At 34.0% G+C, this 17,260-nt stretch overlaps 1 protein-coding gene across 1 annotated transcript; it reads right to left on the reverse strand.

Moving 5' to 3' along the window:
- Positions 1-4,372: 4,372 nt before the first annotated feature.
- LOC126749738 (cytochrome P450 4V2-like) lies at positions 4,373-11,506 on the reverse strand (the record flags this gene model as incomplete). The annotated part of the gene is made up of 4 exons (XM_050459439.1): positions 4,373-4,477; positions 4,529-4,899; positions 11,131-11,322; positions 11,392-11,506. Coding segments are annotated over 4 exons (768 nt in total), but the record flags the coding sequence as incomplete, so codon positions are not given.
- Between the last annotated feature and the right edge of the window lie 5,754 nt (positions 11,507-17,260).

Consider the following 17,260-nt stretch of genomic DNA (forward strand, 5'->3'; position numbering starts at 1 on the left):
TGGATTAGTAAATCATAACCTCAATTAGGAGTGTTATTATGAGTTAGTTCGATCTTTCCCCGTATGTAGAAGTAAGGGGCAAGTTCGAATAAATTTTTTCCGATCTTGCCCCAATACATCTACACCATTGATTTTTTGTTACAGGTCTGACGATGGTTCGAAAATATGTAAGAAAATCCAACAGGGGGAAAAAGTACACCAAGGAGGACCTTGCGAGAGCCATTAATGAATTAGAAGGGGGATTAATAACCCGCCACGGTGCATCAAAAAAATATCACATCCCAAAATCAACACTGCATGATCATTCTAAAGGAACCCATGGGTGAAAAAGCCAAACGCTGGGAAGGGACTTGGCAATTTCCTTAGAACATGAAAGGATTTTGGCAAATGGTCTTAAAACACTTGAGAAATGGGGGTTTGGTCTCTCAAGAAAGGAAGTTTTGTTTATTGTAGCTGAGTACGTAACAAAAAATAGTATTAAGACTCCTTTTAAAAATAATATGCCAGGTGCCGACTGGTTTATTAATTTTAAACAACGACATAAACTTTCGATTAAAAAGGCCCAGGCGGTGGAATATTCGAGAAAGAAAATGACCGATCCTTTTATAATCAATGAGTATTTTAGCCTATTAGAGACATTTTTAAATGACTTAAAATTAAATGATCTTCCACAGCAAATTTGGAATTTAGATGAGACGAGCTTGTCTATAGATCCATCTAAAACAAAGGTAGTTGGTGCATGAGGTGTAGCTTGTTCCCGTGTTACCAGTGGTCCCGGAAGAGAGAACGTTACAATTTTGTCTGCTGTGAATGCTGTTGGTGACAAAGCGCCCCCTTTAATTGTCTTTAAGGGCAAGAATGTATGGGACCAGTGGATGGCAGATCGAGACGGCGAAACAGATGTAGCATACGCTGCTAGCAGTAATGGTTGGATGCAGACTGACATTTTTGTCAACTTCATTAAGAAAACGTTAATTCCTGCACTAGTTGGGCTACGACCGATTTTACTCATATATGATGGACACAGTACGCGCGTAGACAATAGGGTAGTAACCATATTCCAAGAAGACCGAACTCTTGTACAGGAAAATGGTATAACTATTTTAAAGCTTCATACCTCCTAAGCCGCATACCTCCCACCTTTTGCAGCCCCTTGACCTTGCTGTATTTAGGTCATTTAAAACATCTTGGGACCAAGAATTAGTTAGTTGGGAAAGACAGAATCAAGGCGTTAAATTGCCAAAGAAAATATTTTCCGAAAAAGTGCGGAAAATATGGAATAAGATAAGCCCAATTGTTATTCAAAATGGATTTAAGAAAAGTGGAATATATCCTTTTAATCCGACAGTTATTCCAAAAGATAAATACCATCCTGAAGCATTAAAAAAGTTTGAAAATATAAAGAATGCCGGTGTAGGCGTAACTGACAAAGCGAATCGGAATAATGACATTCTGGGCAAGGATATATTAGATGCAGGGCCAAGCAGTACTTCACCTAAAATCACAACTGACGGGGAAATATCTGAGGGACAGTCTGGACCAACAAATGTTTCTTTTGAAGACCTCCTACTTGCAACCGTAAAACAGAATCCCATAAATGCTAAAATCAGAAAAAAAAGACGTGTTGCAACTGGTGCTGAAGTTATCACGCATAGAGATGTAGATCAGATGTTAGAATGCAGCACGAAGTGCCCAACACAAAGAACTAAGAAGCCTAGAAACCAAAAGTGTGGAAGCTCAGAAAGCACTAGCAGCGAAAGTAGTATAGAACCATTGTACGAAGAGTCTGATAACGATTTAGATTTCCTTGACGAAGAACAGAGAGATGAATTGGAAAACTTTAAATTAAATGCTTGGATATTAGTCAAATACTGTAGCAAGAAGACTGTAAAATATTATGCGGGAAAAATCGTAGAAATAAACAAAGTTCAGCGCGAATGTGAAGTTTTTAAGATTTAAAGAACTCAAAAAATTTGTTTGGCCTAAAACTGACGATATTGACACTATAATCTATGAAAACATAGAAATGTTCTTACCGGACCCTCTACAGAATGAGGAAAATCATTTCGAATTTAACGTAGAGTTAAGCGGATTAAATATTGCTTAACATTTTAACTTTGTATTTTTTCTAAAAATAAAGATTGCTACTGTATTCTAGTTTTATAGGGCTGTTTTTATTTAAATACGGGGTAAGATCGAACACATACAAAAATTATACGACTATAAATGTACGGTTTAAATAGGAAGAAATTTTCCAGGGGCTTGTTCGGAATTCGATGTTACCCCGAGGGTGTTCTTTACAACAGACTTATATTATAACTTAACAAGTTGTCCGATCTTTCCCCTTCCCCCCGGGGCAAGTTCGAACTACTGTATTTTTTTTATTTTATTTTTTTATAAATTTTCCTATTAACAAGTATTAAGTTCCACCAAGCGAACTCTTTACTTACATATTAAAGTTGAAACCTGTAGATTGTGACTTATTTTTAAAATCATTTTACGATACTATGATCAGGTAAATTTTAACTAATCTATATTCCGTGCGATCTTGCCCCAACTTACCTTATTTATTTATTTATAAATATGGTAAAAGAAGTCAACGCGGTGAATGGCATACCCAGTTCTGCACAGATAATAATATGACTATTTCAAAAACAATATTCAAATCCTCCTCTATTAACATGGATATCACCTTCAGCCTTATATAAAAACCATATAGACTACTCCCATGCGAAAGCGTTGACGGATTTCAGTCACAAATACTTAAGAAATCCTATATCCTTTCCTTAATATAATCCTTCCTAGAAATCCTTAAGCTTCTAAGATCTAGACTTACCATAAAACTAAAGATTTTGAGTCGCTTCAAGCCTAGTCCAAGATTACCATTACCCGAAGGGAGAGTTTTCTAGGAAACACTGTGAATTTCCGGTCCCGCACTGACTGAAGGAGACTCAAATGAAACGAATATCATATCAAAACCGATAAAGAAAAAACATTGGAGGACTGAAAGACAATCGGCCTTATAGATGGCTGGAGGAGACTAATCCTGGCCAAAGACCCTAGAGAATAAGAAAGCTTTTGACAACAAAATTCAAAAGTCCCGAAAACAACCATATGGTTCTACCAAAAACTGATGAGGTAGAAAAAGAATCTGCCATTTTAAAAACCGAAGTAGAAAAGCCATCAGCCTTCTAAAAAATAATAAATTACTTGGTGACGATGGAATACCCGCCGAAACAATAAAAACTATGGGCGAGATTAGTGTTGATGTAATCTACGAAGTATGTGTTACAATCTGGCAAACTGGAAATTGTAAGAGTATTGTGAATCGGTGTATATGCCGCTAAACAAAAAAGATACAGAATTGCAGAACAATAGCACTTATGCTTATACACACGCAAGCTAAATTGAATTACTACCCTTAGATATGCGGATGATACCTTAATACTAGCTGATTCGGAAGAAGAACTCATGGAAATCATGGGAAAGTTAGATAGGATCAGCAGAGAACAAGGTCTCAAAGAAAAAGGAGACGAAAATTATGATAATAGACCACATCCCTGCCAATGTTAGACAGATCGATGGTTTTGAACTAATTGCGAAATTGAGAAATTTAACTATTTAGGATCACTTATCCCAAACAAAGGCGTGACGAACTAGTAAAACTCTATTATGGAAAGACTGCATTATCTTAAGCAAGAAACTGAAATTATTAAACTCCTTAATCTTTTCGATTGCCACATATGCCTCTAAGACTGGGACTGAAAAATGGTTAAAATACTGCGAATATCATATACAGAACATCGTATTAACCTGTCATTTCTTAAGTAACCAAAAATCTTAACTTAAGTAACTAACAACCAGGGTGAACCAATCATAAGCATATGTCCAAAATACCGTATTTTGGACATATTCCAAGAAGACCGAATGGGCTGGAAAACTTATTGTGGAGGGAAAAATCAAAGCTAAACGACTAAGGTTTTTGATGCGCTAGGTGGATCAAACCAAAAAAATTATTGGCTCAAAACAGAGAAGGAGGAGAACTACGATCCGAAATTCAGACATGATGTGACCATCCTCTCTTGAGAGTAAAAGAACAAGAAAGAAAGAGATATTGAGAAAACGGTTTAAGCAAAGTGATTATAATACTATCCACCGTTTTCCTATAACTTTTAGAAAGAAATTCCAAAAATCTAAATATAACCACCGACCTGGTAAATTTTTTCAACCAATTTCTTTCAATTAATCCAATCGTAAAAATTAAAGTTTGATATCATTTAACCTTAACCCAAAAATGTTAAAAAATCTAAATAAATCTATCGACACGCTATTATTTCGCAAATTACTCGCAAGACGTATACCCTCTTTTTAATATAATTAACATTTTTTATAAGAGCTCATAACTTACTTGAAAGTGAGGATACTCAGCCAGACACATTAACAAAAAAGTAATGGCAGAAGCGGTAGTATCGTGCCCCTAAAACCGTCAATTTAATAGGATTTAAGCGATGATTTATCAAAAGGTTACCTCAAACATAAACGTGTCAACCTCCTCCCTAATCCCCTCATAATCGATCCCGTTTTCATAAATCTTCTCGTACAACAAAATGTCCAACATCTTCATAAATTTCCTGCCCGAGTAACTATCGGGGGTCCCCACATCGATTTCTTCCCCCAAGATTTTGCGTTCCCTCTGCTTAATCACGTTATGAGTGAATTCGTGTAGTTGATTTATAATCAGTTTTTGTTCGCGTCCCCGCTTAGTTAGCCAATATATAATGGGTAAGTTTGCCCACGGCTTTATCACCCTTTGGATCATCAGATGTCCGATTTTGTAAATATTTTGTCGGTATCTTTGTAGGATGTTCGTGTCTATTTGGCTTGTACCCATTGACGTATCTGAAATTAAAATACGATATACATTTTTTTTGAATATTAAAGTCCTGGAATATTTAGCCAATAGACTAATAAAGTATAAATGCCTAGTACTCTGGTGTTATTCCCGTTGGTTATGTGTAAATTAAAACAATAAAAAATAATCATCTAACTTCTTTACAAACTTACACAACGAAATACAATCGATATACAATACAACGTTTTTCTCCAGAGGAGAGATACGACATTGGAGAGTATAATAACATACAAGAACTTGCATCGCTATAGACCTGAAGGCAGCTTCGAACATGCTCCGAATTATCCCCCAGTCTCGTTTATCGAGTCCGCATGCGAGTTTGTTGGGAATAGCAAGCCCAAGTAACAATTTGTAGTCATCTAAGTTGAAATTACTCTTATTTTTGCTAGTTGCAATGTTGTTTTTAGTGCGAAATTTAATTGGTTTTGCAACGACGTTTATTTTCGACCAAACTTCGACATACTGCACCTGTATCGCAACTGTTGTAAAACTCTGCTGTTTTTACAACGTATTTTTTACTATAGATGGTAGCAGTAGTAATTTACACTTAAAACAACGACGTACAGACGTGTAAAATTTTTCGAATCAAAAACCCAGTAAGAACAACATTTCCTCATAGTTAGCGAATGGGTATTACATTACCTGATCGTCTGTGTTGAGCATTTTTCGCTGTAGAAGGAGCTTTTTGACATGTTAAGATTCTTAGGAACAAGATGAAGAACAAAGGTAAAGGGAATAAGAGGATGAAAAAATATTCAATTCAAGGTTTGTATTAAATTTTACATATTTTAAGTTTAAAATACTGGGTTTACTTTTTGTAAATGGTTTCCTTCATGGTTCCTATATCCTAGTTTATAGCCTTTCTTAACACAACACGTAACACAAGAGACTAACCAGTTTGAAAACAATGGTAAATTTTATAAAGTTTTATTTTTAGGATTTATATAGAAGCAGCAGCAGCAATGAGAGCTCTGAATGAGATGAATGTTAACATTACATTCTGAGTTTATATTTTTCGAAGAGCTTATGAATTTTTTTGTAAAAGTTAAAGTTTTGTTAATTAAAGTTTGTAAAAAAACGTGCTGCATACGTGCAACAAACTGCAAACAATAATTGAAATATTTAAATTTTAGGTTAGGTCCATCCGTTCTTCCTCTTGCTTCAGGCTAACCAGGGACAACAACAGCGGGTTTCTTATGTAACCAATAAAAAAAATTACTAATTTTTTTTTTTCGAAATCCGCTATAAATTCAGGGCGCGCGTGTTATTTAGGGCTAAAATAACATCTTTTTACAGTAAACTATTTTCCGTTTATAAATTAAGTGCTTGTAAATCTTTCAAAATGTATATAATAATTAATATTAATAATAATAAGATAATAAGACTGTTCAAAAGATGGATTAAAAACGTTGTATTTTTGGAGTAGCTGCCTACTGGAGTTATCTATTATAGTTTATTATTAAAAAAGGAATTAATTTTTCTGTTGTTATGGCGTCCATCCGTCCAAACTCTAAAAACGTTGCAAAAGCGTTTAGAGCTTAATAGGTAGTCATTGCGTAACGTTGAGACAGCCAGAAAAATCTCTTTCAAATTGGTGTAAAACTGGGTTGTCTCTACGGTTAAGACAACGTTGCGTTGCAATTTGCAACGTTGTCGCGTCGAAAAATTGCTAATTGGGAGGCTTCTCAGATCCTCGGCAAGCAACTCGTTCTTTAGAGAACATAAAGTGTCCCAAAGATCCTTATAGGTTTGAAGGCTTCCTTATAGGCTTCTGGTATGCCTCCTCTTTGGTAACCAGGTAGAAGATCTTGGTACTTGTCTCTTCATCGGTTATCTTGAGTGCTTGCCCAAGTTCGGGGTGAGACTGCCGCAACTCTTATAGCTACACTATGTGCCAGAGCGTACTCAACTGGAGCAGAAAACGAGTCTTGCTGCACTTCACAGGTCACGCTATATCGATTCTTTCGGCCATTAGAATGATGAACCATAAATTCATTGACTATCAAATCTGACTCTGATTGGATATGGCTCAGCTCAGCGTCTTCGTAGTTTCCATAATGAAGAGCTAGTTGGTTGAAGTCGGGCAATGACTCAAGCTTTACCCCTCGGCGGTTTTTGTATTTTGTAGAGGCCATCGTTCATTGCTTCCAGACCTTTCTATTGCCCATTCCAAGATCTTTGAAGTTTCGGTGAAAAACCCTTCCGTCTTTCAAAGTCGCAAAGCCAAACCAACTCTGTGGTCTCTGGTTTTTGGCATTGATATCATATGCATCCTTCATTCGATTACTGGCGTCTTGAATAGAAATGCTCACTTGATTATGAATGAGATCCATTCTACGCAGTTCACTGACATAGTACTCTTTGTCAACGTCGAATTCTGCGGACAACCAAACTTTAGGTCGCATTGGAAACAGAGTTCCCTATGTTGTACTGATACATCAAAGCCTTCTACTTTATCTGCGGCCCATTACTTGCCGCACATACAACACCGTTCCTGTACCAGTTTCTTACGCCTGCCTTGCTATTGACGCAGTAAAATCTTTCCCTCACTTTTCCTAGGCTTTGTTACTCCAAGGTGTCTTCCTGGCATGGATTTCCTCTAGCAACTACGAAATCTGACATGTAGCCATAACAATTAGCCTTCTTTCCTCTTTGCCGTCGTGATCACTATTTTCCGCCTCGAGAGTGTTAGTTCTATTGTGCCTAATATATAACTTCATATTAAGAGAATCCTAAAGGACGTTTTCCCAAGTTGGCTTTCTCCCTTCCTTTATGCAGGTTTGGTCTACTTGGATATCAGGATCCTCCACTTGGCCTTTTATAAGATCATTGTCTTTGAACTGATAACTATCGACGATGCGGTTCCTTATATACTCGACAGAACGCTGTTCCGAAAGATTCCCGCTAACCTTTGAGACGTTGTGCGGTGTACCACTTTTGTCGTTCCAGAATGACGAAGAAAGGAATCAGGTGGTTTCTCAGTGTTAATATCTTTACAGTACTTTAGTGATATGATTTTGGCTGAAATATTTATGGTGCATTTTAATAAAATACATAGAAATAAGTCAATCCAAGCTCCAAAGGAATGGAAAAATTAATCGCTAATCTCTCAAAAATACGCGTTATACATCCATAGAATGTCTTTTCTAAGCAGCACTAAAAAATAAGTTATCCAGGTAATATTCTTGGAATGTTGAAGAATAAATAAAAAAAATTGAATATTTTGCAAATGTTCCGCAGAATTTACGTATATCATGTAATTTTAGTCAAGTAAACTTTAAAAATATAAACGTTAAAGAGAGCTAGAGTAAACCTGTCGATATGGTACTGCTTTTCAGTTACGTTTTTCAAACTAATACAGTGTTGCAGTTTAATAATATAATAAATCAATAGTGTATCTATAATTGCATTTCTTTTAATTTTCTTAAAAGTCAAAATAAACCCATTAACGTGGTACTCCTTTTCTATTTTTTTTTTCAACTAATCCAATGGTATAATCGGAATTTTGCTGCAACCTCCCGTTTTTTTATAATTTAGAAAAAAATACAAAAAATCAGAATAAAGCTATCGACATCGTACTTTTTTCAGATATTTTTCATAACTGACCCAATGTACTTTTTGTTTTCATGTAACTGCGTTATTTTAAGAGGGACAACTATATATAACATATTATACTATATTGTAACGATATTGGCAATGCCCCAAAAACCACCTTCGTTCTTCGTTGGACATCTCTGGAGACCCATGGAAGGAGCCCCGTACAGACCTGGATACAATCGGTGGAAACATTGTCGGCCGACTGTATCTTTTCCCTTTAAGTCGATTATATAAACACAAATGTGTCCTGTCCAATTTTGTTGTTGAAAAAAATGGCATCAACTGATGATTTAATAGCAGCGGGTGTTTGTGCGGCATATTTAGTAATTGTGAAAAATAAAAACGTACGTGGCAAAAAATGCTTTTACGAAATGGAGTGAATTATGGAAACGGTTTAATGAATGATCTAAAGTTAGATGGAAGTGGTTTCCGAAATTTTATGAGGATGTCAAGTGCAGATTTTGAAAATCTACTGTTAATGGTTGGTCCTAAAATTTTGAAAACTAACACAAACTTTCGTGCTGCCATTCCATTATCAATAAGATTAGCCATAATATTACAATTTCTTGCAACCGGAGATTCATATTGCAGTTTGATGTATTTATTTCAAGTATCAAAGCAACTAATATCATCTGTAATACCAGAAGTATGTGAAGCTCTTATAGAAGGATGGCATTAGCAGGATTTGTAAAGGTAAGTAAATCTATACCAATATATTATTTATTTTTTATTATAATGTTATGATATATAGTCAAAGTAACTGGAAACTAATACTATGTGGGTCCTCATAGAAGTAAAAATTTACCTCATTTTGGCATTAAATCAGATTTTTGCATTGGTTTTTCTGAATCATCACTTAAACATTGTACATAGAAAATTACATTTTTTAATACAAGAATTTACACAATGCTAAGAGTAATGCGGACTGAACTGCGATTATAAAGACAACCGATAACACATACACGAGCTAGCGCGCATGTGCTGCTCAGACCGTTAAAACATACTAACCTAATTACAACTAAAACAAGAATAAAGACTTTCCCAATTATAAATTACAATTGTGGATTGCGTGACATAAGTTTGGGACATCTCTGAGAGGCCACATATAGAGTTTGGAGACGGTAAGAATGGATATTGAGTTATTTGGGGATTTGATACAGTCTATGCAGGATTGTTGCTTCTTGAAATATGTAAAGAACATCTTGAGATGGTGAAAATAGATTAGGTAATGTTTGAGGCATCAATACAGTTAAGGCAGGAGTGTTGGTTTTGGGATAATTCAGACTTTCAACATTTCCTGGCATATTTTCATATACATTTTAGTAGTGCCGTCGTACTGGTTACAAACGCGTTTGAAGATTTGTAGTAGGTAACATGAAGGAACTCTTGATTTTAAAACATAATGTTAAAGATGTTTATGTATATTCTTTTCAGATGCCGGAAACAGAAGGCGAATGGAAAAAACTTGAATACAATGAAAGATGGAATTTTCCACACTGCCTTGGAGCTATAGATGGTAAACATATTGTTATAGATGCTCCAGCAAATAGTGAAAGCACTTATTATAATTATAAAGGGACATATAGCATTGTTCTTATGGCTATTTTGGATGCTGGTAATAGTATAATTTATGCTGATGTAGGTTGTCAGAAAAGAATATCGGATGGTAAAGTTTTTCACAACACGAGTTTTTTTAAAAAACTTGCAAGAGATCAATTAAATATAGTATGTTCTTCGCCATTAAAATGGAGCGCTATGGAAATAAATATTATTATTATTATTACCAGGAAGAAGTAAATTGATACCATATGCACTTGTAGCAGATGACGCATTTGCGTTAAGTGAATATATAATCGTTTCCAGGTCATCATCCGAAGGGATCTCCTGAAAGAATATTTAGTTATCGACTATCGCGAGCCAGACGAATAGTCGATAATATGTTCGGATTTTTAGCTGCAGTCTTTAGAATACTTAGGCGATCTATACCTTTGGAACCACAAAAGATGCAATCTATTGTTTTAACTTCTGTTCATTTGCATATCTACTTGCGATAAAATAAAGAATCCAGAAGCATATATTCTCCCCCTGGAACGTTTGACACAGAAGACTTAGATACGGGTACTAACATTGATGGCTCATGCAGAAATTGATAACCCGTCGAGTCCTTTCAGCCTTTAAAATCTTCCAAGGAAATCATCACATTCAGAAAAGGAGACTAGAAATAACACTTTTTGTTAATTTAAAGTGAACAGACCTACTTAAAGTAAAAAAATGTAACCTCAAAAACTATTCCGTTTTAACAGAAAACAAATATATCCAAATTTTAAACCCGTACACACCTGCCGATGTTTTCCATCTGAAGCGGGAAACAACCAACTCGGCGATTCATTTGATAAAATACCGCCCGATGTTGTCAGGGAGTTGCTGCAAAATCGGCCGACTGGAGAGAAACAAGAAAAATACAGTCGACCGACAATGTTTTCATCGATTATATCCATGTCTGTACGGGGCTTTAGCGAATCTTCCGGGCAGTGTTCTACCGAGTATATAAGGAGCCCCGTCACCGCTGGCATGGAATATTTTTGTGATAATTAAGTCGGACATAAATAGTTATTACTTACCCATCATGGATTGAAGAGTCAGTTGGGTAACCAGTCTAGTAACATTAATAAATTCTTCTCCCTCAGCATTTAGTTTTTCGACTCGTTCGATTAAATGCGCAGTTTCGTCATTGAAAATTTTCAAAAATTGTTGCAAGATGCTAAAGTGAAACGCTTTGGTGAGCAGTTTGCGCCTTTTATGCCATTTTTTTCCTGAAATATAGATTTTTCTTGAATAATAATTATTATATAAAAATGTTATAAAAATTATGAAGATTTTACCGAAGCTGGTGAGTAAGCCTGTGCCAAGCCAGTCCTGCAGGAAGCTATATACGAAGCTTTTTTCCATGTGTTTAGGTTGAGACAGGATGGTCTGGAAATTTTGATTTAAGTAAATGTATTCCAATTAGACGTACTATAAGTAGTATAAGTTAATATAATATGATTCTTAAATCTTATTAAGTCTTTTGGAATTAAGCCCAAATCAAATCAAATAAAGGTTTGTTTTTATAAAATATATTAACAAATAATCTTTAAAAAAATGTGGGAAAAAATTAAACTACATAATATATCTACGCAAGCACAGAACAAGAAATAACATTCGTTAAACTTAGAAGCTTTATATCATATAAAACACTTACAAAATGTATACCTAGGTCAGACATAAAAGGTCAAGTACGTACATAAGAAATAAAGTAAGTAAAAAAAAAACGGGACATAAATCAAAATTATCCAAGAAGTAGTCTGAATGTTGTATATGCTTTAGATCAACATTTTCTTTAACTCCTTTTTTGTAGAATACAGTTTTGCGAAAGGATAAGAGATGATTAAATGTTTTTTTTAATATAAGGGATTGGCCAATTAATACTAAAACCAAGCATGTTGTATTTTCTTTGACTGAATGGATATAAATACTTCCTGAGCATGAGGCAGACAGATTATAAATTGATAACAATGTTAAAGCAAGATGCAGCAAGGTTGGCAAAAGTCTCAAATTAAAGTTTCTAAACTTGACTTTACAGAACAATTTCTATATGCCGATGACCACCGTAAACTTTTGATTTTAAATTTTTTCTTAATTATTCATCAGATCAAAAAAAAGAAATATGCTGTTTGAAAGACAACTTAATACACTTTAATGTGAATATAAATTTATCAAGAAGGTTTATCATTTATATGCTTAACAACAGGTAAACAAATGAAACGTGTTTATGTGATGCTTGTAACTATTATAATATTATTATTATTAATAATATTATAATATTTGTCAAATATTAAAATTATTGCGTTTGCAACTGAAATTTGCATATTATTCGTTTTTCATAATCTCAATATATAGTGGTCAAATCGGTTTTTCGGGTTATAAACTGGGCATATAGTCCTACCTAAATTCGCTCGAACATGTATGGGATAAGCTAAAAGAATGAATTAGAGCTAGACTTCATACTTTAAACTCTATCACAGAGCTTATTGTTACAGTAAAAGAAGAGTGGCTTAATATTCAACAAGAAACCATCCATTCCAATAGAAACAAAAAAAGAAGGAATAAAGGCACCAATCCAAAATAAAACCATAGTATAGGTAACTAAATTTTATTAATAAAAAACAAAAAAAAAGATAAACTTATAAGGAAATGAAACCAATTTCTTACAAAAAAATGCCACGTTTCGACTTTATCCTTATATTTAGATCATCTTCAAATGTGGCTGGAAATAACACAATACATGCATAATGTAAATGGATATATATGTAAACCAATCACTTAGCTAATGATATTTGTTTATATCAAAATAAACAAGTAAATACAAAATTGCTAAACATTGAGCCTGCGAGACTGCGAGCGAGCACATAACGGGTCACCCAGAATGCGTTTTAATCATAAAATATGATATCTTTGATGAAAGCGGCAACATTGACTATGCTCTGCCGCGAGAGCGAGCGCCGGCGGCACAAGGAACGGTGGTTGCGCAGACGCTAGTAATTTTTGCTCCACCCGAACGCGTTTTATCGGAAGATGAAGATAGTGTTGTAAAAATCCGGATTAATTCGATATCCGGACAGTATTGATTCGGATGAATTGAAAATTCGGTTTTTTCATCCGGATTAATTCATCCGCTCGATGTCTCGCCCGTTCGGCAAATTATGCCATGTTTCGGGCTCGATGCTCGACCGTCCGATAAACGTTTTTTATAGCTGTTTTTCGAATATAAGGTATGCATTATGCAACCCATTAGACATTTCGTTTTTACGGATTTTTACATGATGTTAAAACTAAAATAGCTAATTATGTATGTAATAAATCAAGTGTATTTTAAACGATGCAAAATATCAATACAAAAATGCTTTGTTGCCGATTGCCGGGTTATTTGCCCGGACGAATTAATTCGGATTCTCTTAGCCGGTGGAACGTGGAACTTCGCGTCACTTTGTGAGCCTCGTGCAAGCTGATAACGAACGGACGACGGGCGAAGTGTATCCGGACGATTTAGATATCCGGATTGATTCGGAATAATTTGATATTCGGATTGAACGGACGATTAATCCGGACTCTTCGCATCATTAGATGAAGAGTCCGAAAGCGGCAGCGACAGCAGCAGCAGCAGTGACGAGGACGCGCCTAGACCTAGTACCAGCCAAAAAAAGTCTTCTGCTCCAACATGGGTAAAGCAGCCATTTGAAAGCAAAGAAATCCCTACTATGTTTGATAACCATAAACCTGCCAGTTTTGAGTCCATGGGGTTATTTTAGTAGATATTTCAATGATGAGTTTTTTGAAATGGGGGCATCGTTAACTTCTCAGTATTACTTGTAACAACATGGTAGGGAAATCACTCCAAAATTGACTGATGAAGAAATTAGGCAATTTTTTGGTATGCATGCAATTATGGGATGTTTTAAGTTTCCTAGAATCCACCTTTACTGGAGTATCAAATATCGCACACAGAAAAATCCCGATGGATTTTTTCACATTTTGTTGTGTAAAAAAAAATGTTTAATTTTAATACACAATTGTTAGATAATATCTCACAGTCCTGTATAAAAATTTTCAGGCATTTTGTATATGTTTTAATGTGTATATTTCATACAATTATTGCATATTAAATTAATACACCATAAGTGGATATTAATTATTAAGATAATGTGTATAAATATTCCACATTTTTTTTTTTAAATCCAATGCAGTTTGGTAAAAAATCTAATAACCAAGTATATTTTTACTACAATTTTTAATTATTTTTTTATTCTGGCTTGTGTTGATTTTATTTACAATTGTGTAGAATAAAAAAGATTCTTGCTAATAGCCCTTCACAATTATAGAATTTTAAACTATGTATTGTGTAGTTATAATACACAATTGTGTATAAAGGAGGACGCGCCCGACGCCCTTGCCTTTGCCGCTAGAACTTCGTTGTTAGCGTCATTGTTGCCAGATTCAATATTAAACAGTTGTAAAGGTATGCATCAAAATTTGCAGTCGATTTAAAGTTGTTAACTGAAAATGATTTAATAGGATATTTAAAAATAAGCCCAATCAGCATAAGTTCTAATTTTATTTATTTAAATAATATCGTGATAATAACACGCGTAAGGAAAAAGGAAACGTAACTTTTTTAATTGGCGGTGTAATCTTTAAGATTCATTTGATGGCAGCATTGCTATAATTCCCAGTGCCACAGGTGTTCAACTGTTCATTCTTCAGTCCTTCAATCAATCGGCCGGCATTAATTTGTTTTAAGGTTTTTTCGTTTTGTTAAGTGTTAAAATTGCATAAGAAAAAAATGGATATATTCGTTGAAGATAAACTTAAGGAGTGGGGTTTATTGGACCAACTCCAGGAGCAGTTTGTAGGTAGGTAATTAGGTAAGCATCATATTTTTTTTGCATTTATTGTATACTTTGGAATTTACTGGATATTTTGATGTTTAGACAGGTAGCTGGTACCTATTTAGTTTTTCAGTGATAACTGATAACTTTACTTATAGAATAGATAAGTAGGTATACTTACTTTTTTTACATCTTTTTTATCTTTGTACCTATCCAATTTTAATGTAGAGGTCGGTTAAATTTGTAACCTTTATTGCATTTGTATTTCAATTTGTATTACAAAATGGTATCTACTTAATCATAGCACTGTCTGACAGTCCTGTACCGTCCTTTTCAAGTCCTGTAGTAGTATTGTAAGGAAATTGAAAAACACCTATACATACATATACCTACTCACTGTGGGCAGCCACTAGCTCTCACACTCTCGTCCTTTGGTTAACTTGGTTTAGAAAAACCAAATATCGACATTGCATTGAAATGCTTTATGTAAGTCTTTATAAATGTGGTTTGTTTAAACTTAAATCAAACTTTTCATAAAAGTGAACCGCAGTCCACAGATACTAAATCTAGCAAGTATAACTTTCACAACTATAGGTAGGTAGATATATACCTACTAAAGTTCCTACTAAATTATTAAAATCTTAGAGAGGGGGAAAAATACGATATATACAGGGTGAGCTTTTTTCGATGTTTAGTACAGGGATCTCGGAATCTGATTCTAATGATGTATCACATGATAGGGTTGTTTTGAAAAAATAAGCTTTTATAACCATTGTTCATTTTTTTTGCTGTTTATTTTGGTTTAGTCTAGTTGCTATGGAAACAAGAAAATAAATAATGTTTGGATATGTTACTATGGTAACTAAACTATTATCAACAAACTAAAAACCTTTTAAAATTAAATTCTAAAAATTTCTTAAAAATTACCTAGGCTATTACTATTAAAACAAATAATTAAGATTTTTTTTATTGGATAGGAAGGAAGGCTCCTGTAGATATATCGTGTCCACCAAGATCCCCTAAACTTACATGGAGCTATAAAGGAGACAGTGTAAAATATCTGTGGAAAAAACATAGGTTTGAAACGATTGAAGAAAGGATTTAATAAATTGCTTTAATGTATTAATGGTGGAATTTTCGAAAATATTTCATACAATTAAATAAATTGTTAAAATAAAAAAACAGCTTTTTTTTATCCTGTTTTTCCCAGGCGCACTAGAATTTATTATTACACAGATTTATGACGAAATTCTCTAAAATGTATTTTAAATTTTTATGAATATAAATACAAAACATTGTAATAAAAAACTCCAGTTCTTATGTTAATTTGATATACAAACCTAAAATAAGTAACCTACACTATATTCAAATTTATAAAACAATATATAGTATTATTATACACAATTTGTAATAAAATTTAATAGTTGAAATGAAAGAAAATAAAATATATTGTTAAAACAACCTACACTAACGTGTGTATTTAAAGTGCACAAATTGTGTTTTTTTCCTGTACATACCATGTTAAAAAAACACTAAGAGTTTGCTTTTTTACTGAACAATTATATTAAATAAATATAAAATATTGTCGAATTTAAGTACACAAATAGTGTACTATATATACAATAAAATAAATCAAATTGATACACAATTTGTTGATTATAGAACCACAGTTGTTTAAACACAATAGCATAGAGAAATTCTACACAAATTGATTCTGTACCATTTCCAGAATCAAATTGTTTGTAAAATCTATACAATTGTTGAATTTTTATTCACCTATTTTTAAGAGTGCGATTACCTCTCATAGCTAATGTTATGGCGCGTGACAGGTTTTATAAACTTCGAACGAATTTTCACATAGTCGATAATCTATCAGTATCGGATGATATCAAAAAGAAGAATCATCTCTGGAAAGTTCAACCAATGATAGACCGAGTTCGACAAAGATGTCTTGAAATTTACAGGCCAGAGAATGGTTGTTTTTCAATTGATGAGCAAATGATACCCTTTTTAGGACGATGTCCTATACGTCAATTTGTCAAAAATAAACCAAGGCCGGTTGGACTTAAGAATTTTGTCATTACAACGTCTTGTGGTACAATATTGGACTTCGAAATATACCAGGGTTCCTTGACGCCATTGCCAGATAAACAACTTGGTTTAGGGCCATCAGTTAATCTTCGTTTAATACAAACCTTGCCACCTGGAAGCACCTTATTTTTTTTACCGATATTTTTCCACAATACCATTATTTGAAAAATTAAAAGAATTAAAAATGGAAGGAACGGGAACAATAATGACAAACAGAGTAAAAGGATGTGTATTT

Source organism: Anthonomus grandis, unplaced genomic scaffold (assembly GCF_022605725.1).
Source record: "Anthonomus grandis grandis unplaced genomic scaffold, icAntGran1.3 ctg00000634.1, whole genome shotgun sequence".
Lineage (NCBI taxonomy): Eukaryota > Metazoa > Arthropoda > Insecta > Coleoptera > Curculionidae > Anthonomus > Anthonomus grandis.